This window comes from Musca vetustissima, unplaced genomic scaffold (assembly GCF_032173495.1).
Source record: "Musca vetustissima isolate MV318-11 ecotype Yass unplaced genomic scaffold, APGP_CSIRO_Mvet_v1 utg7881, whole genome shotgun sequence".
Taxonomy (NCBI): domain Eukaryota; kingdom Metazoa; phylum Arthropoda; class Insecta; order Diptera; family Muscidae; genus Musca; species Musca vetustissima.
The window spans coordinates 1-25,499 of NW_026883712.1; the positions used below are offsets into that span (position 1 = coordinate 1).

The 25,499-nt window shown below is 33.3% G+C and overlaps 1 protein-coding gene across 1 annotated transcript in view; it reads right to left on the reverse strand.

The window, feature by feature from the left end:
* Positions 1–6,177: 6,177 nt before the first annotated feature.
* LOC133330700 (serine-rich adhesin for platelets) overlaps positions 6,178–25,499 on the reverse strand; it is a 186,789-nt gene continuing 167,467 nt past the window's right edge. The window contains exons 5-6 of the mRNA XM_061539106.1: positions 21,743–25,155; positions 6,178–7,500 (exon numbers count right to left, since the gene is read on the reverse strand). Of these exons, the coding sequence (XP_061395090.1) occupies positions 6,182–7,500; positions 21,743–25,155 (4,732 nt within the window). The 3' untranslated portion in view covers positions 6,178–6,181. The remainder of the gene's footprint in view (positions 7,501–21,742; positions 25,156–25,499) is intronic.

Below are 25,499 nucleotides of genomic sequence, written 5' to 3' on the forward strand. Positions count from 1 at the left end.
ATTTTCCTAAAAATTATTGGAAAATTTATGAAAATGGAGGAAAATTTAGACTCTATAAATAAGGGTAGGAACAAGATTATAGCTCTAGTCTAGGATTAACCGTCACAGGTCTGAGTGCACCACAAAACTGTTGAGAAAAATCCAAATAAATACCAAAAAAAGACAACGACAGTCAATATATGTGTAAACGTTTTTATTTAATGATATTTTTTGTTAACCGGTGGAATCAAAAAAATTACCGTGAGTTTTCTTATAATGAGGTGATTTGATATGAGTATAAACGGGAGATATTTTTGGTAGGTTCCCCAGAAAAACGCCAACACCAATCTGCTACTGGCCTCCAGTATTCCCAAGAGGAGGTCAGTGATTATTTTTTTTGGATCTCCAACGAGCCTTTTGTGTTGTGTGTGTGGATGTGTGGCCTTTCAGCTGTTTTTGCCAGCAGCAACATAAACCAAATTTTGTGTGGCCGATGGTAATCTAAATCCTCCTTTATTTTTTGGCCGGAACAGAGGTAACGGTGCTACTCAGCTAAGATAGGCGGTTATCTGGAAGCATATCAAAAGAAAAATAAGAAAGCGATAAATTTTAATACCTACAATGAGTTGGGAATGAACCCATGCCATTAGCCTTAAAGGGATTCCCAAAGAAATATTTTTAAAATTCGTTAATATTGATAATTATTATAAGACAAATTATTTAAGTGTATCTTGTGTTGTCCTTGTGTATGTCAACTTTTTATTTGAATTTGTAAGGATTTGTCATTTGACTCCAGATTGTTTTTAAGTGTTTAAAGGTCATATAATTATCTGAAGGAAGACTAGGGATTCGTCGTATATAGTTTTAACGCCGGATTGGCCTATTTAACCATTATAAACGAGCTCTTTTATAATAGGGATTTGATGAGCAGCTTTTAAAAGTGTTTACTGAAAAGAATCTCTAGCGTTTCGAAGAGGAAATTTTTAATATTGACTTTTTTTATGTCATTGGTTTATTGAGTGATCTGGGGTTGAAGAATCCAAGACAGGTTTTTTAGTTTTAAGGCTTATATTATAAGAATAAATGTAATATGTGTTGATTTTGTTACCATAACTAATATGTTTTAATTGTTCTTTTAGAGAGGATTCTAAGAAGGTGATGAGGTGAGTGTGTGTGTGTTTGAGGGGTTTCCAATAAAATTGATATTTTTGGAACGTTTGGAAACCATGGTTGGGAGGGCAAAATGTGAGAGTAAAACATCTATACTCTCTTATCAAGGCAGGTGTTGTGTTTTGAATATAATGTGTTTGTTTGTTTGAATAGTTAAAGTTCATTTTCGTGTTCGCCCTGATGGGCTAGAGATGTGGACGGGTTGAGGACCATAGCCCAGAGACCGCTAACTAGCCGGAAGGTCCCCTCTAGCGCCGCCTAACAGGGAGTCGTAACAGAGGAATAATCAATGAATTGGTTATTGGCGGTTTTAGGTGAATGAAAAAGACCTGGTCGCGATTAATTTTAAGTTTCCCACATGCAGCCCATGGCTCCTTGTGATGTGGCTTATATTGTGAATTACAATCTATTTTTTCTATGGAGTGGCTTCAAATTTTGCCTTCTTAAAGAAAATTGTATGTCCTTCAATTTCAATCCCCGGCCAAAGACTAAATCATGGAAATTGTGCTAACCGGACATAAGAAAAACGACATAAGAACATGTTTCACCCATATAAGAAAGAAGTTTATTATATAAAATGCATTTATATAAGAAAAACCCGCTTAAAAGAACAAATTTCTCGTTTTTTTCGGATGTTCTTATATCCGTGGTCTACTGTAAAATCTTTCCATAGGCGTATTTGACCTTCGCCGAGGATTGTGACAAACACCAAGGGGCCGATTCCAATATGGGCTAACATAATCTCCTCAATTTTATGAGTAGCTGGGATTTATGGACAGATTTCCACACAACATAAAATATGTGGACCAATCGGCGAACGGGGTTATAACTGATTTAAGGGAACCCCCCCCCCCATTCTCGATTTTTTATTTTTAAGATTTTAAATGGGCTGGTAAATGAATACCAATGCTTGTTAAGGTTTGTAACTTGGCACATATATATTTGAAGATTTAAAAAGGAAGAAAAATAATTTACCAAAATTTGTTGTTGTTGTTTTGTTGTTGTTTTTGGGGTTCAAAGAAAAGTCCATATTTTCGATGGCGGGCATGATAACTCCTCACTGGAACATCGGAATCCGAAAATTCCAACTGTGTTAGAAAGAGGACATGTCTGGCTCTCGTATGAACTAGGATTATTGACTTCGCACAACAATTAACAAAATGGCGGAACTTTAAAAATTTTTTTATGAAAAATCGCCTATTTTTTACCACAAATTAAGTTAAAAAATAAGGAAGATCTTCACCGATTGGCTTTATCCTAGTTCATACGAGAGCTACACACTCCCAGAGAAACGTGTCAAAATTTGAAACCGATTGGATTATTAGTTTTTGAGTTATCGTGCCCGCCATTCGTTTTGAGAAAAACGCGTTTAAAGTTTGAGAAGCCCTTTAGCCGTCACTTGATGCTGCACAATAAATCGGCTATATCTTCAAGAGTTCTTGAGATTTTCACTTGAAATTTTGTAGGAACATTCTAGAATTAGAGTAGATTCGAATTAAATCAAAAAAAATTTTGACACCGAGAATGGGGGGGTCCCCTTAAGCCTAGCTTTCCTTTCCGTCCGCCTCTATGAATGTAGTTTTCTTGAATTTTTATTATTAAAAAGCCTAAATTTAAAGACCATTTTTGAAATCGAAATGTAATATTGAAAATGTTTTTGACAATTTGCTTTACAAACAATAAAGAAAAAAGTTTGAAACCATATGATTGTCACTTACACCTTATTAAATACACCTTGGCAGACACTATCTTTGTTTTTGCATAGAATGACGTATCCTGTTCTTAATCGTCATTTTTGTATACCCTAAGCGTTATGGCTAATGAGGGTATATACACTTTGCTACCGCAAAAAAATGTGCTTCATCGAAATATTTGGTCTGTTCCAGTACTTTTTTAATAGTAAATCTAGTAAAAGGGAAACATTTTAAAATTGCTCTCAGAGTACAAAATAATTTGAAAAGTTCGGGAACGCAAATCTAGTAAATATGCCAAAATTAGATGGCAATACTTCAAAATCAACATAACGGCCAATCAGAAGTAGGCATTCCTGTTTACCATTTTTACTCGACCAAATTTCTCGAGTAAAAAGTTTTCAAAGAGAACGCCATTTTGTTTTGTGCTCTCTTAAATTTGAGTCAATGTTTTACCAGTTTTGTGGGTTGAGGAACGGTTTTCGAGTAAAAAGTTGGAAAACATGTAAAATGAGTAGATTCTTTTAGGTTCTGGAACGGAACTATTGTGTCTTTGGATCAAATCCGTTCCACACAATTTTGAGTCGATTTACAAATGTCCGTCCGTCTTTCTGTCTGGCCGGCTTGTAGGCACGATAAATCTTAAAGGGAGTAACAGATTTCATCCAAACTTTACACATCGCAATATTTCTTCTAAACTTAGTTCAAGTTCGAATATCCCCCCACCAAAATGGTAAAATAAAAAAATACGATTTTGAAACTTTGCACAACGTAATATTTTTACCAAGTCTGTGTATTGTTGGAATATACGACGGATTCCTTTTTGTTTCTTCTTCATAAAAGGTTAACAGTTTGAAAACATATAAATCTAATATGGAATATCCAATTTCATCGAAACTTTATACATCGTAATGGTCATGGTCAACTCTTTGATAAAATCATATACCTTCTATACAACGCATAATAAAATCTGTGTATAATTCCCTAGAACTCCGCAAACCATAAACTGAGGGTATATATCTGTCGTTAACCGATTTATTTCATTGTTTGCACTTTCTAATATTTTACTAAACCTAATTTAAATCCGATGATGGGTTTCTATAGGGCAACTTATTCTGGTACTTCTCCACAGATGGTCAACTGTTTGATAAAAAAACAGTTGTTCTGCGTGGACTTCCGCAGAACTATAGGCAATTTTGGCATTTTTAAGGATATTGGGTAAATATTTCAACCGAATTGGCTCTAATTTGATATTTTGAGTATTAATATAATATTTGAGTGGAAGATCTTCCTACCAAAAATTATAAATATCAGTAGAACTTTTGGTATAGTCTCTATATAGATGTTTTTATTTATTTCAAAAAATGCAATTTGAAGCCTTGTGACTAAAGTAATTACGCATTATGGAAGCTTTGTGTATAAATAACTACTTCTCAGAACTTTTTTTTATATTTTTATATCCCCTGTCTGAAAGCCATGCGTTATTTCCGGTATGTTCAAGGCCAGAACCCAATTTTCGAAAATGAGTGTATGTAGTTTGGCATTTCAATCGATGTTAAGTATTTTGAATACCCAGCACACGGTGGAAAGTATAAAAATGTAGGCCCGACCGAACATAAAACAATTTTATTTGTTTGTCTTTTTACCCCCATTCGTTAAACCAAATAAAAACACAATTTCATTTTATTCTTTTTTATTTTATTTGTAACTTGTTTTAATTCGTTTATTTGCTTCTCGATTGTTTGTTTGTTTGTTTTGCTTGATTTTATTTTGTTAATAATTATTATCAACTAAATTGCTTAATAAAACATATTGGGTTTTTGTTGTTTGATAATGGAAAATTAATTGAAGAAAACTAAATCTTATATAAATACAGGCTGGTTGGTTTGTTTGTTTTGCTTGGGGGACATTTGTAAATAAATAAGATTATATGATATTACAAAAGTAAAATTAACATTATTGCAAATTAAAAAAGAAGAAAAGAAAATGCAAACTCATTAATATTAAAAAAAGAAAATAAACTCTTAAAAATTATAATATTTATATATTATGTGTTTATAGATAATAGCCAATCTGTAATAATAATTTAAGATTATTTTAAAGTTTTTCTTTTTTAAATAAAAAAAATATATTTTGATAATACACAAGTATAAAATACCTAACGATTTGTACAAAGGCATATATATGTAAATGAAAGGCTTAGTTAAATTTATTAATAATAATAATGAAAAAGAAAAGAAAACTTAAGACTAAACAATTTTCAATAAATAGCTGCTAGTTTTCTATTCTTAAAAAAAGGAAACTAATTTGTTATATAAATATATAATAATTAATTCAAATGTGGTTTGTTTGTTTGCTGTTTTTTTAATACAAAATTATGAAGAAATTTACAGAATTGTTTTGATAAACAATAAAATAAGTAAAGGATGCAGGACCACCAAAGAATGAAATCGATATCTCTGGTAAATGGCAATACCGTAATTAAGTAGGTAAACTGTCAATATTTAAATCAGTTATTAAAACTAAAATCTTAACCGCGATTTTAAGGACATCATCAATTTCAGTGACCTGCAATCTTAAAAAGAATATGTCGTTCTATCTTTTTTTATTCAAAAGAATTTGAAGTTGCCTTACTAAACACTGCTAAGTTACAATTTTTTTTCAATTAATTTGTTGTTGTATAATTTTCTTTTTTTTTCTTTTATTATTTTTTAATTGTTGTATATATAACTTAGGAAAAAAGCTCACTATCTAGTATATGAATAACTAAATTCAATATGATTTGATTGTTTTGCTTGATAATTGTTATGATATAATTATTATTTTCTTTCGATTTCCAATATAAGTAAATGCATAGGTTCTGGTATTCTTTCTATAATTGGCAGATGTATTATTTATCAATATATAGGCAAAGGTGGATTAAGTTCGTCAAAGATTATGACACAGAAAGGGAATACAGAAATGAAGAGAGTACAAGTGGAAACATTTTTTTAATTATTATATTATATAGATTATATATTATATAGAATAGAAATATTTCGATAAAATTCCCGAATGTCACATGATATGATAGCTAGGGCCATAGAAGTTATCGAAAACCATATTGAACGCCAAAGGATCTGATGGAATATGCCACATATTTGCAGTGGCTTTCCTACATAACACATAGCCAAGAAATAGTACTTGTAGACCCTTTAATCAGTTAAATAAAATTATTCTGCAATCCCTTCGATCTTAATCCATTTTGCCTTTATATTGAAGGGGATAATAGTTTAAATTGCTTTTCAAGTTTTGTGTTTGTGTATTTTTAGCTTATATTTTCACTTTCTTTGAAAATCTTCTTATAAAGCAGTCTCTAATGCTGGCATATTAGCTAAGGAAGCAGCTGTATTTGTCATTTGGGTATTGGAAGTATTAGTACTGGGAACTCGCATATTATCCATAGCTGGATTTGAAACATTAACATTGGCCATCATTGATGTTAAAGTTGATATACCACCACCACCAGCAGCCACATTACTGCTATCGGTTAAGGGTTTCATTATCGGTTCCACTTTACTAACCATTGGTGGTTTTGCATCGGATTTATTACGACCAAAACTCGATCTCAATTCACTGCGCATAAAATTATTCTCCTCGGCTTGTAGGAAAATATTACGTTTAATATTGAAACTTTCATCATCGATCATATTTTCTTCTTCGGAATTTTTCGAAGTGTTCAATGAACTATTTGCCGAATGATGGTGATGATGATGGTCTTCTTCACTGTTGGCTTCAGGTATGGTTGTGGACATAATGTCGGTACGTTGCAGCGAATTGGAACGTGTTGTCTTCAATTTGGGTGCAAACGATTTAGAAGGCGAACCAAATTGACCCTGACGCAACATACGACGATTGGCAAATGTTTTGGGAGAACCACTTAAGTCTAAAAGTTTCATGGAAGAATTTAATTGGGAGAGTGTGCCGCTACCACCCCCAGTAATGCTAATGGGATTAGAGCCAGTGCTGGAGGAGGAGGATTTGAGTGGAGCTGATAGTTGGGAATTTTGTTGATTGGTAAGATTGTTTTTCTTTAGCAATTCCACAGCGGACATTTTCTTGGGTAGAGTACTGCTCTTGGCCGATTTGGCCAAGAGTAGGCGCTTGAAATCCATTAGACTGGTTTTACTTTGGCCAATGCGATCGGCACAGGTATTCAAACGCTCTGGCGAGTTGTCATCCCAATTCCGGAGGCGTTGTTTGGCTGGTATATTATCAGCTGGCAGTTCAGAATCTGAATTACGTATGGGCGTTGAGGTGTGGAAATTGGTGTTGGTGCGTTGACGTACAGCACTGGGCGATGCTGGAAGATTTGCTGAACTTGGGGCCTCAGCGGCCGCTGCTGCTGCTTGTTGGGCTTGCTGACGTTGCTGCTGCTGCTGTTGAGCCAGGGCCAATCTTTCGGAACGCTTTAGAGGCGTGGCATATAAATCATCACGACTCAGAGCATTGGCTGGAGCCTGCGGTTTAACCGGCCGGCGATTTTGCAAAGTCCAATAAAGCGGTGAATTACGTTGGAATGTCGAGGCCGCTGCTTGATTTTGACTTTGACTCAAAGTCTCATAATAGGGCTGTATCATGCCATCCACTTCATCGGGACTCTTATATAAATGTTGATAACCTAAAGACAAGAAGAAAAAAATCAAAACATTATTCAAAAATCTCTTAAAGGGAAAGAAAAATATTTAAAATTTTTGGAAAACCAAAAGCTGAGCATCATAGAGACCCTTAAACCACACAAAAATATACAACAAAAGTTAGTTTTGGAAATTAGTGAGTTAAAGAAAAAAAAAACTATTAAAGTGCCAGGTAAAATTTGTAAAAATTATTATTTAAAATTATTAAACTAAATACATACTACAACAATTACTAGTACAACAATACAAATTTAAATAAATAAATTGTTTTACAAAATCAACTTTACAAAAATATTTTACATTTATTACATTATTTATTACATATAGAACGTAGCAGGCGGAGGAGAACGAGAGGAAAATAGCCAGAAATGTTTAACATCCTGCTACAAGCTTTAACATTTCCTCCATTAGTATAGGTTCCATAGTCAAAGGGAATTAACAACCCACCTATCTAACCCAATTCTGAGCAGGCATTGAAAAAGGAAGTTATTACATACATACATAGATATAAAAATGATTTATAGAACCACACACATGTACGAGTACATATAGACATATATAGTAGTAGTACTATCCATGGAAGAGAATACATCACAAATACAATTGTACTATTGAGGTCATTTCTGATGATGATGACGACGACGATGATGATACATACCTGTTGACATCCTTGTTACAAATTCATTTAACTTTTGTTTGTGCTGTTGTTGTAATGTTATATGTATAAATGCTGTACCGTACTGGGTTTTTATTGCTATGGGTTGTATGTGATATGTCAGAGTGTGATCGCAGTACCACACAATGTCATAACGTTCCCAATGATGCCTGTTTTGTGTAAGTAAAGTTCTATGCCCTATATTTTACATATGTACATAAATGATGGGTGGTCGGATGGATGGAAGGGGATTTTCTACGCGACATCAGCCATTATAATAACTCATTTGTATGGAGGATGTTTATTGTCTAACTTATTCATAAAGAGATGTTACATGGGAGAATTGTTATAATTTTACCAATTTTTATATTTATAAATTAGGTTTTTACTTTTTAGAACAGGGAGGATTTTTTCGGAACAAAATTTAAATATTTTATAAAGTATTATTAAACGATTGATACACTGATCCAAGGACTATGAATAAGGCCACAGACAAGATCTATTAACAAATTGACCCAGCATGCCAAAGTCAGCTGTTTTTTCTCAAGTCTAATGTCAAAAACTTGGACTTTGTTTACATTTTCATCAAGATCTAATAATAATCTAATAACCAGGTAGCGAAAGTCAGCTGTTTTTTCTGAAGTCCAATGTCAAAAATTTGGACTTTGGTTACCAAGATCTATAAATAAGGCCATCCAAGTAGCAATCGAAATAGGAAAACAGCTGTTTTTTCTCAACTCTAATGTCAAAAATGTCGACTGTGTTTACGTTTTCAAAATGTAAGTCAATTCACAATAATGCATTTTGACAGCAAACTTGAGTGGCGCAGATATCCAGCTGGTCTCCCTGGGTGACCTTATTTGTAGGCCATGTTGGTTACTTTTTCATAATGGAAGCCAATTCACAATAATGGATTTTGACAGCAAACTTGAGAAACAGCTGATATCGAGCGGGTCTCCCTGGATAACCACAGATAACAAACTGTTATTTCTCAAGTTCTATTAATAAAGTCACTCAGGAAGAGAAAAATAGATGAGTTTTTTCTTAAGGTTAATGGAAGTCAATTCACAATAATCGATTTTGAACAATAAATTGAGAAGCAGCTGATATCCAGCTGGCATCCTTGGATCACCTTATTAAAAAGCCTCCGGTTAATGGCAAAAATGTGAATGTTATTTACGTTCAAGGTGTATTAATAAGTTCACCCAGAAAGATCGTCTGCTAAACAGCTGCTTCTTATGTTTGCTGTCAAAATGCATTATTCCGAATTGATTTCCATTATAAAAACATAACGAACGTTCTAATATTTGACTTCAAACTTAAGAAAAATTAGATGTTTTTGCTAATTGTGTAACCATACTTATATTTTCGCTATGTGAAGTCAATTCACAAAAATGGATTTTTGAAGGCAAACTTGAGAAACAGCTGATCTTCCTAGATTGCCTTATAAATTGCATTGCACTGGTCAATGGCAGAACTCAATATTTTAAACCTAATTTTATCACGGGGAATAAAATTCTATAATTTATGCTATATTTACATGAAACTTGGTTTAATAAAGCAAATCATTTAGATTGTCGAATCCTTCGCTTATAAGTAAACTACCTATCGTATCTGCTTAATATCCAAAATTTAGGCACTAATATAATGTTTTACACTATTTTGAATGAAGTGTTTTTTACACTGAATGACGTGTTTTGATATGATATAAATGACAGACAGCTGATGGTTGTTTATGTAGTGTTTGAATAAATTATAACATTTCAAAACTTAATTTATACTATCCAAGATTATCCTTGCAAGAATGAATAAAACTGCAAACAAATCATAACAGTCAACAAATATTTTTGGAGAAAACTAATGGTAAAAATCTGATGTATGACAAATATTTTAAATCAAATAATTTTTAATAGAAATACGCCATTCAGAATTTCATTTGTTGTGCATGAAAACCTTTGTAAAAAATAGTATATTTTAACTTAGTACAGTTTTTCGTACAGAATAGGTGTTATATTATTATTGAAACCGCATTTACATTAGAACTTTTAACTGGGTTAACTTACTTTATGAGCATTTATTTGACATATATACAATGGAAATGACAATTTAAAACCACTGGGTTAACGAAATCCGGTACAATGTAAATGTACTATTCTTCCGACTTATTTTAATAAAAAGAGTTTGAAATAAATTCAATTGAAACTAATTCGTCAAATTTTATATCTGGCAAATTTTAACATATTTTTCCTTTATGTTCATTTGGTAAATCCCGAAATTAAATAATAAACTCTTGTATAAAACGACATTTACATTAGAACTACCTAACCTACTTCATGATGATTTATTTATCATAAATAGAATGGATTTGACAATTTAAACCCACTGTGTTAACGAAATCCGGTGAAATGTAAACGAATTATAATTGTGAAATTCAAACAGCTGTTTTAAATGCAATTGTTTTATTATATATCCTAGGTTTATTTGATAAAATATATTGGTACAAATCACCTGGATAATATTCATATCATGTGACTGTCAGTTATAATATTTCAATGATAAAATAAAGGCTAGAATTCAAAATTATTTATAAAGCTGGAGGAGTTGCTTTCACACACTAAATATTAATCTTTATAACCTAAATTGAAAAATAATTTTAAATTGGCATTCATATTAGAACTTTTTTGCAGGATTAACCTCTTATATGGGAATTTATTTGAAATTTATTCATGGAATTGACAATTTGAATACATCGGATTTACTAAATCCAGTACAATGAATATGTACAAATAAATTCTAGCGAGATTTAAATACAATGTTATATATTGTAGAGCCGACGTAATGTATTTTTTTACATTTACTTTTTAATAGTAGTAGTACAAGATACAATTTTTAAAGTGTATCAGCTGACTGTCATTTATAACTTTTGATGGTGTAAACAATCATAAATTGTTAAATTTTTTAATCAGTATTATTTGTTTTATTATAAATTTTTAATACGTTTCCTTTGTGAATTTGGTCAACATTCTCTACAAGTATTTTTCCTCTTAAATAAACCAAAAGTGTTCACACTGATGCTGCATTCCATCCTGATGTTTTATCATAGTTTTATGTTAAAAACTAACCAATGCCATTATTTCAATAACAATGAATACCCATACATACATATGTACACAGTATTAAAAATCAAGGTGTGGCGTTCCAATGATACCATGGTGCATCCATCATCCGCGTTTACAATGCAGTGGTGGGTGATATCTATTCAACCCAAAATCCCCAACCATATTTATATGTACATTCTATGTATAATTGTGTGAAATGAGGTATATAATGTGGGTGTTTGGAGGTATAAATAAAAAATTTCCATTTTTTCCAGTTTTTATTTAACAAATATATTCGTGTGTTTTACTTTTTAATGATGTGAAAATATTTTTTTTGTTTATAATAAAATGTAATACAATAATATAATTAATAACATATATATTATGAATACGTTTATATAGCCTATAATTATTATAAATTATAACAAAATGGAATGTTATTTGACTCGAGATTGACAGGTGAGCTGGTGATGGAATGTTTTTCTTTTCGGCAAGTATTACAACAAAATGTTTAAATATTACATTTAAACAATTAAACTTATTATCTAAATAGTATTTAATTGTCATCTGTATGACAATAATAATAATAAAAATATCGTATAAAAATGCAATATAATTTTTAATTAATAAAAAGGATTTATTAAAAAAACAAAGAAAAGTTTAATGGGTTAACAGGAACACGTATTTTATATTAAGTAGCATGTAAACATAAACAAACTGACAATAGTGGGAACATAACAATAGTTTTTCAACACACAAAGAAAATCGGGTGACGGATATGTTTTTAACATTTTGCAGGACAAATGTTGGCTGATGAGTAAATGAAAAAGGGGGAGCGTGACAGAGAATGTGAGAGGGAGGGAGAGAGCGAAAAAAACAAAGTAGCAGGCACTTTTAAGCAACAAGCAACCATTTTTAATTAAAAATTCATTATTAGTTTTACATCAAATCAAAGCATACAATTAGGCGCTCAAATGTTGGCACCGACAAACCACAGCTACTTCTACTACTACTACGTTCACACTCCATGAAATGAAGTAATAATAGGAGAAGCTTTTTGCACTTAAAATTTTATTTCGATAATTTCAAGTCAATGAAAATAAATTGTAATTAATTTAAATTAAAAAAAACTTAAAAACATTATTGGTTAGTTAAACTTGTTGTTAAAGTGCTTGCTTCTTTTTCTTCTTTTGTTTAATGTACAACATAAAAAAAATTCTTAAAAACAAAACCTTAAAATAAAAAAGCAGAAATTAAAAATTTTAGAAATAATTGTTCTTTGTGCAAAAAACTTTACAATTTTCGTGTAATTTCCTATTTATAATTCATTTTTATGTGTGTGCGATTTTTTTGTTGTTATTATTAAATTAAAATTAAACATAAAGGTTAATTAAAAACATATATTTTTTTAAATTAAATAAAAACGTATACGTGTTATATTAAATAAAACTTAATGCTAATAAAAAATTAATAAGTATTAACACAAACATTTGTTTCTGTTTTATTTCATTTGTTAATAATAAAACATAATGCAAAAATAATATGCGATTAGTGACATAAAAAGTGATTATTATTTGTTTAAAATATAATTAAAACGGAAACACATAATATATATTTTTTAATTAATGGCAAGATTTTGCATATATTTGTATTGAAAATACAAGTTTACTTTTAAAGAGTTTTAATAAAATACCTTATATTCTCCTTTGAATATATGTCAAATAAATTACTTTTGTAAATCACGTTTAATGTGAACCTAGACGAAGGTTTTGGTTTTCACAGAAAATTTATTAAAAGAAAAACTAAGGGTACATTTACATTGAACATTTTTTTATTACGGAAATCATCATTTATTTAACATACAAGCAATGCAAATGACAACATTAATGATGATTTATCATAAAACACGTACGGTGTAAATGCACCTTAACTTTTTATTTATAGTAAAAAGGGAAAATTCATTATCTTTTGCATAATTTCCATGTAGATTTCTGTGTACAAATGTTTCCTTTTTTGTTATGAATCACTAAAAATACTGATAACATGTCATCCTTGTCCTCAAATTAGGGCAATTTGCAACAATTTGACGTTGGAAAAGCTAGTGGAACAAAGCTATTTCTTCAAGCTTATTACTCAACATGTAAACAAAAGGAAGAAAACAAATTGTCAAGAAATTCGTAAGACATGTGTCATTTTTTGTGTAAACTAAAAAAAGCTAGAAAACTAAGAAGAACTGCAGACAATTGTTGAACTAATTTTTTTGTTTTCTTTGTTGGCAATTATGTGTACACGGAATAATGAAAGAGAATCACAAAGAAAGAAAAATGTTGTGACATCCATTTGTTTTCATTGAAAAATGCAACCAAAAACAAATTTCAGGGAAATCTCGTTTTTTTTTTCTAGAATACTGACTTCCGATCTTTAGAACTCTAAGAATATATGTTTGGTAAACATGAATTGGAGAAAAATTTGCAATTCTTATATTTATCAGATTTAAAAATTATTACATTTTTTCAGGACCTAAAATCTTTAACCCTAATAACAGCTTGTTTAATGTAAAAGAATAAAAGAGAATGGCGGTCAAAAAGAAGAGTGACTAAAAATTGACACTTCCACAAAGCCAACTTAATATGTCATTCCTGAATCCTCGTATGTGTTTCCACCTTTAGATCTTTAGAACCCTAATAACAGCTGTTTGATACAAGAATTTGTGAATATTGTATCTGTCAAATTTAAATATTTTTTACACTTTAGAATACCTCCTGTTTAAGGTAAAATCAACAAATTCGGAGTTTATTTTGTCAAATCTGAACTACTTTAGTATTATCTTTTAACACGTTAGCATACCGTAAAGTGAATCACAAAGAAAAACTGAAAATGTTTTGATATCAATAATTTGTTTTTTATTCAGTAGAGGCAAATTTTATTCTTTCTTGAGTACCGACTTATGATCTATAGAGTCCTAATAACAGGAATTTGGTATATATGAATGGGAATAAAATTTGCAATCTTTTTCATCTCTCAAATTTAAACATTTATTATTTTTTGGAATATTAACCTAAGATCTTTATAACCCTTATGACAGCTGTTTGAAACCAAAATCTGAAAAATATTATATCTGTCCAATTAAAATATATAGTTTTTTAGAATTCCTACCTAAAAGTGCGTTTAGATTTACGAAATCGACTCGATCTCAAATGTCAATTCCATAGCGTAAATGTCAAATAGAATCCACTGGATTTGTGAACATGCTTAGGGTGACGTATACGATATGGAATTGACATTTAAAATCTAGTGGATTTAGTAGTCTAGACGATTTTTAAAATCTTTAGGTCCCTAATAACAGCTGCTTGAAGTAAAATAAACAATAATAAGTAAAATAAAGTAAAATAAACAAATAATAACAGCTGTTTGGCCTAAAATGAATTGGAACATAATTCACAATTTTTAACTTTAAATATTTTTACTTTTTAGAATGCCGAATTACAACAATTAGATCCCTAATAACAGCTGTTTGAATCCGATCTAAAACAATTTGGCAAGTTATTAGCCAACATTTTCTTTTTAAATCCAGTCCATGTTGCAAATACTGACCCTTAACCTTTTGAAGAGATAGGGTTTTAATCTCCAATTCTTAAATCTATCAAATCTAAACTGCTTTAGTATGCATTTTCTTTTTAAATTCAATGCCTATACCAAATTTAATAATTTCCTCTTCTCCCCTCCATTTTTTTTTATTTCGAACAGCTGATGTAATAGTTCTATAGATGCGATTTTGATATAAACATATCATTATTATTACAGATACTAAAGGATTAGCTCAGTGAGATGATATCCCTTAAATGTGGATTTTCAATTTGAAAAATTTAGATGTTGACATAATATTTTTTTTTAATTTAATAAGAACTACATATCCCTATTTTTTAGTCCCATAATAAGGATGTTGACATGTTATGATTTGACAACTAAAAGTTTATAGAATCTTATTCAAAATCATATAAGAAAGTAAACTTTTGGTATCACTTGGACATTTCCGTTAAATACACAATACAAATAGTTTTATACATATAGGTACATTGTTGTCAAAAAATAGTTCCATTGTTTAAAACATCAACATCATTCAAACCCTTGACACAGCAGACTGACAGTTGTCCAAGTTTAAATGGATAGAAAACTTTTAGCAGACAATATTTGGTCAATAACTGTAGTGGAACCGCAAAAATGGACCAACAAGAAATGGACATTGACAGCGAAAGTTTTATTTTGGTAGAAATTAAAAAAAAAATTACTTAAAAAAATTAATTTGTTTTTTGTTACTCATTGCATTAAATAGCCATTCTGTCCGACTAAGAGAGCATCATTCAGGAAATGTCTAAAACACTTGTTAAAACTTTTGAATGCCCGTCCACACATGAATAGCCTGCCTATGGCAAATGGAATTGTACATGGTTTCCATTACGATGGATGGCTAAATGCCTACATAATTTTGCTGATAGATTTTGTGGCTTCATACACTTGACAGTTTGAAGGGTTATCCAATTCACTAAATAAAAAAACATTATAGTTCATCATGAACATTCATTGTATTTGGTTCATCAATATGATAATGATGATGATGATAGTGATGAGTACTTTTTAAGTGGAGTACAATTAGTTTTTTTTTGTACGGCCGCCAGCAAATTTTTTCTATTGTCATTGTCATAGACATCATCATATCCTGATAGTTGTCATTGTCAGACGGCAGCATATGCTGGTCGTCGATACAATGATGCTTTTTGCCTCTTCGTTAAAACCCCAAATAACCATAGACGACCATGTTCAAGTGGTGTTGACATTCGATAACATTGTTGTTGGCAAATGTCTGTGGTTAGGGAGGGCCTCCTCCCACTCGTTAACAAATATACAGAAGAGACAAAGAAACAATAACCACATAATGGCTGTGAACAACAAAGGATTGACACTCTTCTTGAATAAAGAGAGTGAGAGAGAAAATAACATTTCCACTTTATAAACTTTTAGAAAAAAAATGGAGAGAAAAAATCGATTGTTAATGTAGTTTTGATAAAACGAGGATTCTACAAAATTGTATGGCAGATTTTTATTACATAATTTTGAAATTATATCTAATTATTAGATAATTAGTCATGTATAGAAACTCAATCTGTAGAGCCCTTGATCAACAGCTGATTCATATTGAATTCAGGAAAATGAAATAGAGAAGTGTTTAATCATTAGTAGATTGCAATATTAAGACGCGTTTAGACTACTAAATCCACTCGATCTCAATCGTCAATTCCATAGCGTATACGTCACGTTAATCCTGTTCACAAATACAGCGGATTATATTTGACGTATACGCTATGGAATTGACATTTGAGATCGAATGGATTTCGAAGACCTATACGTAGTCTTAGGCTGTATTTGAGGAATTAAAGAGTGTCAAAATCCAAGAAAACGTGACATGTCAATATTTCTGTGTAACTAATTGGTATCTAATACATAATTGTAAACATACATTTAACGTGTTTTAAATAAAATCGCATCATTTAAATTGTCATTTACTTAGAACATAACCTATAACACCCTAATTTATAGTTATAGAGCCCTTATATCAGCTGATCGAAATAATTTAAAATAAAATAGATATTGTCAAGTCCCAGATATATAAATATAATAATTACAATTTATTTTTGATAGAATATAAAAAGTGTTGTAAAACGGCATTTACATTACAACTTTTAACCGGGTTAACTTACTCTATGAGGATTTATTTGGCATGTATACAATGGAATTGACAATTGAAACCCACTGGGTTAACCAAATCTGGTACAATGTAAACGTACTATAATAGCATTACAAACTTTAACACATCGTTTACATTATCATGACAAATAGATTTAGTATAATCTAACCAATTAAAAGATAGCAGTAAAACAAAATTTTCTGTGGATCTAAAAACTAACTTTCCACAAATGTTTAATTTTTCTATATTTTCTAGAAAACATATTTATAAACATATAAAACATATAACACATATAAAAGATTTTCAGAAATTCCAAACATTATTTAATTCTCCTAACAAATAAATCCCACACCCAAGCAATTCACCAAATTTATCACACCAATCCTCACAAATGGGTACGATATGTCTTCTATGGCGTTTCAATTTCGGGTAAAAGGTCAAGTTTAAAATACCAATTATATGTGCCTGAGTCTATGTAATAAAAAATTTACATATTCAGCAATTAATGACAAAATCGTAAATGCTTTTGGGGTGGATGATAGCATATTGCCCACTTATGATATGTGCACTTCAAACACTTTTTTCATGAACAAAGAGCGTGAATGAGTGAAAAAAATGTGTTGAAGTGTCAATTATGCAAAGTGATTGTACTTCCAAAGTGATTTTTTTCTCAGCGGAAGAAAAAAAAACATGGATTTCATTTGATGAGATGTTTGGTCATTGTGATGTGGGATGTTATAAAAAGGGGAGAAATTGCGTGGTATTAATTCGATATGGGATATTAATTGATTGGGGAGAGATAATTTTTATGAAGCTAGGAAATTAATATACTTGGGTTGACTTTCTTTAACTGAAAATATTAGGGAAATGCGTCAATTAATTGACAATTGAATACACTTCTAATATTCAAGAGTTTATTGGATGAATTTAAAAAATTCAATATCAGACACTTAGAGCGCGTTTACATAATTCATCCAAATAGTTCAATATTTATATTATAAGCCAGAATAAAAGTGCATTTATATTTACGAAATCCACCCGATCACAAATGTCAATTCCATAGCGTATGCGTCAAATATAATTCACTGGATTTGTGAACATGATTAAGGTGGCGTATACGCGGGATTGGCATTTGAAATCGAGTGGATTTCGTAAATATAAATGCACTTTTATTCTGGCTTATAATATAAATATTGAACTATTTGGATGAATTATGTAAACTTAATTTATAATCCACCAATCCAAAACACATTTGCTTCGTTCTCTTTACAAATTTAAACAGTAAATTTAAACTGGGTACGGGAACAGACCAATTATTTCCAAACAGCGTTTAAAGTTTGTCAACAAATAACGTGTTGTATAAACGGAGTATACAGTACGAAGTTTTATATCAATTTATTGTGATTTATTAAAAAAATAGATAACTATTGTTTTCCGACTAACTAAATGTTCTAGTAAAATAAATAGACTATCCTAAATAAATACATTAAATTACTAATTTAAATACTGCAAACAATTATGACTTTGCGTAAGAGTTTGATCAGCTGATATGCCAATCAGATGTTTTTACAACCAACTGACAAATGCCATGTTTACAATAATCATGTTTTAATAAAAACACACAATTTCTGTTATAATTCCCACAAAATAACCTAAAAATTAAATAATCTTTTATTGGAATGTGCAAACAGTCTTGCACACAAAATTATGTTTTATTATTCGATATTACCAATAAATGACAGCAATTTAATAATGCAATTGTGAAAGTTTGATAGGTGAACAGCTGACTTTTTAATTAGATGTTTCATGAACATTTAACTGAACAATACTATGTTCACATTAAAGCGTTTTAATAAAATTAGTTAAATTGTATATTTTATTGGAATGTTTCCTATTTGAAGTTACAATTCTTTATATCAGCTGTTTTTTACTGTTTGAAATCTAACTACAAAAAATGGTTGCAATATTTTGTCCATATAGAAAATTTCGAATTAATATAAAATATGGCCAAGTATCATTATGAAAATAGGAACTTAAAATCGATCTCTAGTTATCTATATAATGAAATTTAAGGGCATATTTACACCGATCAAATTTAATGAAAATTATTAATTTGTAATATAAAGTAAATGGCAATCTAAACGGCAAGTAAAATAAGATTTATCATATGACACGTTCGGTGTGAATGCCCTCTTAATATTAAGGATGTTCACCTCTTAAAGACTTTTGGATCTGTCACTTGAGATCGATTGAATTTCGTGGATTTAAAGTAATTTTGAGTGGTTCGAAATTTATATGAAAAGGAACAAGATCTATTAATAAGGTCAACCAGCAAGCGAAAGTCATATGTTTTTTCTGAAGTCGAATGTCAATTCACAATAATGAATTTTGACAACAAACTTGAGAAGCAGTTGATATGCAACTGGTCTTCCCAGATGACCTTTCTTAATAGGCCTTGAAAAGGAATGAAAAATTAAAAAAAAATGTTATTTCTTTAAACAGCTGATACCGTTTTTTTCGACATAAAATTAAATGTCAGAGTTGGATTACTGATGACAGAACGTGTAAAAAATGACTCGGAAGAAATATTGAAATAAATTACTGAAACGTATGAAATTGGAATGTTTTTTAAGATTTTAGGGTTTTTTGGAAGAATAACTAATGGAATTAAATCAGATTTAATAAGGAATATTAAACAAAACAGCTGTTGGTGCATTGAGCTGTCAAAAAGTTGTTGACAGTTTCTGCACCAACAGCTGTTGGTGCAATGAACTGCCAAAAAGTTGTTTAGATTTGAAAAGGACAAATAAAAACATTATTATACGCGAAGACCAAAACATCTTCTGAATTTCAATACATTTATATATATATATTTTGAATTCTTGTAAATAAATAATAAAATATTTAATAAGGTATATGCATCAGCACAGCTGTCAAAAACATGTGATTTATAACAAAAAAATTAAAAAACATAATTATGACTGAAAATCTCAAAATGTTTTATTGATTAATGAGTCAAAACATTCCTCAAGATATTCTTACTTGAAATATGTTAAATATAAAATTCTTTTGAAAATATTTTTGACATATAAACTCTCTATAGCTGTTTTTGTTGTTGTAATTGATTGCGGATTCATCTACCTTATTAAAATTACCTTGAGGGAGTATAACTTTATAAAATTCCTAGGATAATATGATGATGCGTCTACTTTATTAAACCTAGCTTATGAATGTCTACCATATCTCGGTAACCTCAAATTTCTGCAGAATCCTCTGACGACGATTATCATCATGAGGCAATATGATTTTCAATGGTTTCATAAGGACCGCATCGATAAATGATTTATGATATTTGACTTGTGGTACTGCCGGGGATATTAAACTATCTAAATCTGAATCGGAATCCTCCTCATCTGCACCACCTTGATGGGCTATTAAACTACCCGTTTTTAAACTACAATCTGATAGAATGGATGGTGAATCATCGAAATTCTCTAAAGATTTATTACGCAAATATGAAGAATCTACTGAAATGGTGGACAAAGAAAATTCATCAATAAGACGTTCAAAAGATTTGGCAATTTTCCGTGGATTGGAGGAGTTATTTTCCGGAGTTGAAGTTGAATTTGTTGGATAGTTGTTGGATTTCTGACTATCATCTAAAACATTTTGCAAAATGTTTTTAATATTCTTTGAACGCGGCAATGATTTAAAATGGTGGGGACTGGGTGTTCTAAGGGAGGTGGAGGAGGAGCTGGCAGAATTTAGCAATGCAGAGGGTATTGCTGTTGCCGTCATCTGCTGTTGTTGGTTTTCTTTGTTCATTTCCAATTTCATGTTATCGTTTGCCAATCTATAGCTGTTATTACGTTTTAGCGGCATATGTTTGCCGGGGGTTTGGGGCCCATCAATGGGGGTTGATGCGGAAGATGGATCTAACTGCGTACTTGCATTCGTAATTTGTTGGGAGTTTGCAGTACTAGTACTAGTCGTCATCGTCGTCGTGGTCTCTGTCGTTGTTGTCGTTTTCGTCGTGTCTTGAATTTTCGTTTTTGGGTCATCGTTATGTGAAATCGATTTTTCTTTGTTGTCGTCGTAGTCGTCGTCATTATTGTTGTTGTTGTTAAAAAGGTATGGCGTCGTGGCAATAGATTTGCCAAGTTCCTCCTCCTTTGTTTGTCTAGAAGTAGGAAATGCATTTTCTGTACCATTCATTTGGGTTCGGTTTGTATTTGAACGCACGGGCAAAGCTGGTGGTGGAGGCTGGGATGCTAACATTGGGGTTGATTTTATTATTGGGGAGTTGGTGTTGTTGTTGTTGTTTTCCCCAACAGATTGGGGGTTTTGCTGCAGTGAATCACAGTCTAAACCACCACCGGCTTCTCCACCACCTTCCTTGCCACGGCAACTTTCAATTTCTTTGTGTTTTGACTTTTGCTTGGCTTTAAATGTGCCCATAAGGGGAGCAGGGATAAGATAGGATTCTTGTTGGCTAAACAGACTAGTTGGAACCTCAGACGAAGGTTCCACATCATCTTCATCATCATTGGATATCATGTGTTTCCGTTTAATTATTGTTTGTGTGTTATTTACATGGTTTGGTTTGCTAATACTTATTTGTTGTTGTAGGTGTTCTTGTGATGGAGGATGGGGAATAGAAAGTTGTGGTCGTGATGTTGTTGTCGTGGGGGGAAATTGTGTTGTTGTACTAAAAGAAGAACAAAGCTTACCTTCGTCATCTTTGGCGGATGATACCGGGCCAACACCACCACCAACATTTCCACTATTCGTGGTTGTGGTGGTGGACACCGATGCTGCTGATATGGATGAGGAGCCTGTCGATGATGATATGGTCGAGCCAGTACTTGAGGCTGTTGATTTTGTCGATGGTGAATGCATCATCATCATCATGGATGCGGACTGTGGCTGATGGAAATAGGGATTCGTTTGATTGGCAGTCAAATGCTTGTTGTTGTTGTTGTTGGTAGTTGTGGCATCACTGTAAATGGCCGCATATGCCGCCGAAGAGGATGCATACATGTCCGTGGCGCCCGAATTATTTACTATGGCAGTGGCGTTATTTTGTTGTTCGTATGGCGTTAGTGGCAGTGGACGCATTGAGGGCGAACCCAATTTCTGATGCTGATTTTGATGATGAACTATGGGCCGAACATTGGCGATTTTTCGCGGATTTGCATTGCTCTTGTTGAGCAACAGCAATTTGGCCACCGGATTAAGAACACTTTCACTTTTCACCGCCGCCGATGTGGACGAATGCAAACTGGCCGCACTCGTATTATTGCGTAGTGTCGTATCGGCACTGACACTTTCGTTTTCTTCTTCACCGACGCGTTTAATATCACTATACTCGTTGGAATCGTAGCCGTCGTAACCGTCCGCTTGCCGTTTCACGTATGGACCCGGTGCGAATGTTGTGTGCGCGCCTTTGCGTCGTTTCAAACTATCGGAATCGTAAATTGGTTTGCCCTGTGCATTCAAACGGACTCTGGCTCCCTTATGGGGTGAGACATGCGGCGACGAGGAAGCAGATGATGGTGGTGTGTTTTGCAAATAGCTGAGAGTAGTAGCATTTGCAGATGTCGATGACGATGCCGAAGTGGTGGCAGCGGCAGTGCCAGCAGATGCTGCAATTTCTGAACGTAATTCATTTATTTCGGCATACATGGCCATTGCGCCGCCAGGCGAAGACATTGAATTGTGTGCTTTGTCCGAGTCTGCGCTCACCGCACTTCTTTGTTTGTTTTCACTCTCTGCCGTAAAACTACCCTCTTGGGCCTTTGTTCTCATCGTGTTGCTGCTGGCAGCAAGGACAGCAGGGGATTCCTTAGCATAGGCCTTCTGTATTGTTTTCGGCAATTCATTCAAGGAAACGTATTCGGTGGCTGGCGGTGGCATTTTCAAAACATTGCTCGAATAATAAATACCCAATGAACTGGAGACGGGAGCTTTGGGCATAACACACTGCAAGCCGGAAGCTTTTTTACTATTGTTGTTGTTGTTGCTAACATCAGCTGAAATGTAAACATATTCACCGGACATATCGTAAAGCTCATCATCATTGATAACCGAAAGTTCGGGTGTGGGAAAAGCTTTCTTGGGCGACTTCTTAACAGAGGGTGGCAGTATAACTTTCAATTTCTCAAATAAAGAGAGATTTTCGCCGGCGGCTTTAACATGATTCAAATTGTTATCCACCTCCTGTGACTTTTCTTTCTCCTCATCCAGTAAATCCTTAAAGCTTTCTTCGGTCAGAGTTTTATTCAAGACATCATCCTCATCGTGGTCGTCGTCATCACCATTCTCCACATCTTGGTGGCGCTCTCCGTTATAATCATCCAAATGATGATTTTCATCATCACTGGTAGATGGCGTAATGATGCACATGGATGGTATACGCCTTGCCGTCATGGCCGTTTTTTGTTTTATACGTTCAATACGCTCCACACCCTCTAAATCGGAACATTCAGAGACCTCAACCTCACTGCTGTGTTGTGTTGGCAATGGTAGGGCACCCCGCTTCTTGATTTGTTCATTGAAATTAAATTCATCATCTTGGGATTCTGGAGTTTCTTCGGTATTCGACTCCAAGGAGGGAACTTCATTGCAGGATAACTTGAGGGAAGCATTAACATTACGTTTTATGGTACCCGTACGCTCCAAGGTACTGCCGATGGTACTGCTGGAAATACTTCTTTCCAAGGTGCTGGTTGAGGCACTACTCAAACGTAGGGAGCTAACACGTTCGGGAACCTCAGGACCACAACTGGCCAGGCTGTTATTTAGGCTGGACTGTTCAGCACCAGAATTGTGGGCCATTAGAGTGGTACACACGGTACCAGCTGAACTGGTGGTGGTCGATGTTGAACCCCTTCCGAACAGCTCATATTCATTTTCTGCCATTAATGTCTGGGGTGAACTGCTGAAACTCGACTGCTGCTGTTGTTGCTGCTGCTGACCAAAAATGGAAGCATTCAAGGGATGACCACCAATTTGGAAATTACTCATATTTATCTCTTCTTCTTTCAGTGTTCTCAGGCCACTGTCCATGTGGAAGGAGGTGTAATAACCCTCGGTGTCACATGAATAGGCCGAGCTGGTTTCATCATCCAAATGATTCGGGTATGCGCCCTCATTGGCCATTTGCAAATCTGGTGTGGCCGTACCCTCACTTGTCACACTACTCGATGCCGAGGTGTTGAAGAACCGCCTACGACTCAGCATTGAGGAGGGTGGGTTGCTGCTACCATTCTGGAAACTCGAAACATTCAACGAAGTATTGGAAGCACTGGATTTGGGTTGCAGTGTTATTTCACTGCCAATGGAGGCCCGACCCGATTCGGAACTGGCACTCCAATTGCCGCTGCTCGAATGGGGCTGGTCATCCTTGTTGTTGCCACCACCACCCAAACCGTTAATACGTCTCTGGCGATTCAATGAGGAAGTATCTCTCAGCTTCACATTCGCACATGCCGAATTTAAGTGAAGTTTACCTCTCAAATGACCCGAACTACTGACACTCATCGATTTCTCTGACGACGAATATGAAGGTTTTCGTTCATGCGAAAACCGACTTTCGTGTGCACGCTGTGTAACATACTCATGGACCCGGCAGTCCTCGTCCACATCGGTGACGGACGATTTCTCGCCCATTTTGGTGGTCGACGACAATGTCTTGTGCGATGATGATACGCTAGCACTACCCGAGGCCGAACATATTTCGGCCTTCTCGCTTGAGGTGTTGTGGCTGGCCGATGTGGAGCCACCGGATGTGTTTAGATCGTTGCTGCCACTGCAACCACTGCTGTTGATCGTGGACAAGGTGGACGTGTTGTGTTGATCGCCCGATGATGCCGAACGTTGCATAAACTTGAAACGATTACGACCCCATTGTTTGAGCGAATTCAAACGGGTCAGGGTGCTCTTTCCCTTATCGTAGGGTAAGGCAACAGATTCTTTTTTTAACAAGTCGCTGGACTTGCTGCGACCGAATTTCGATTTGGATGCCTTTAAATCGGCGGTGGCACGACTGTGCTGTTGCTGATCCGCCGCATCCCCATTTCCATCTGCATCAGTCGTCGAAGCTAAAGCATTTTTAAGCTCGCCGCTAGTAGCCGTCGTATCGCTAAAGTTAGTTGAATGATTTTTTTGTTGGGGGTATGATGATAATATTATGATACGATTTTTTATGATTCGATTATTTTGTTATCGATTTTTGCATGTTTGTTTTTACAAAATGTGGTTTGGTTTTTGGCATTTTTGGTTTGGTTTTAGAATTTCGCATATTAACAACATAAAAAGTAAGGAAGGCGGGATGGATGGTTGGATAACATAAAAAGAGAATAAACGAGAAGAAAAAAACAAAAAAAACATGTATTTAAAAAAGGTTAGTTTATGTAGTTGTTGTTGCTGTTTTTTTTAATGTAAGGCTGGTTAAAATTAAAATGAATATGTTTTTAATTAAATAAA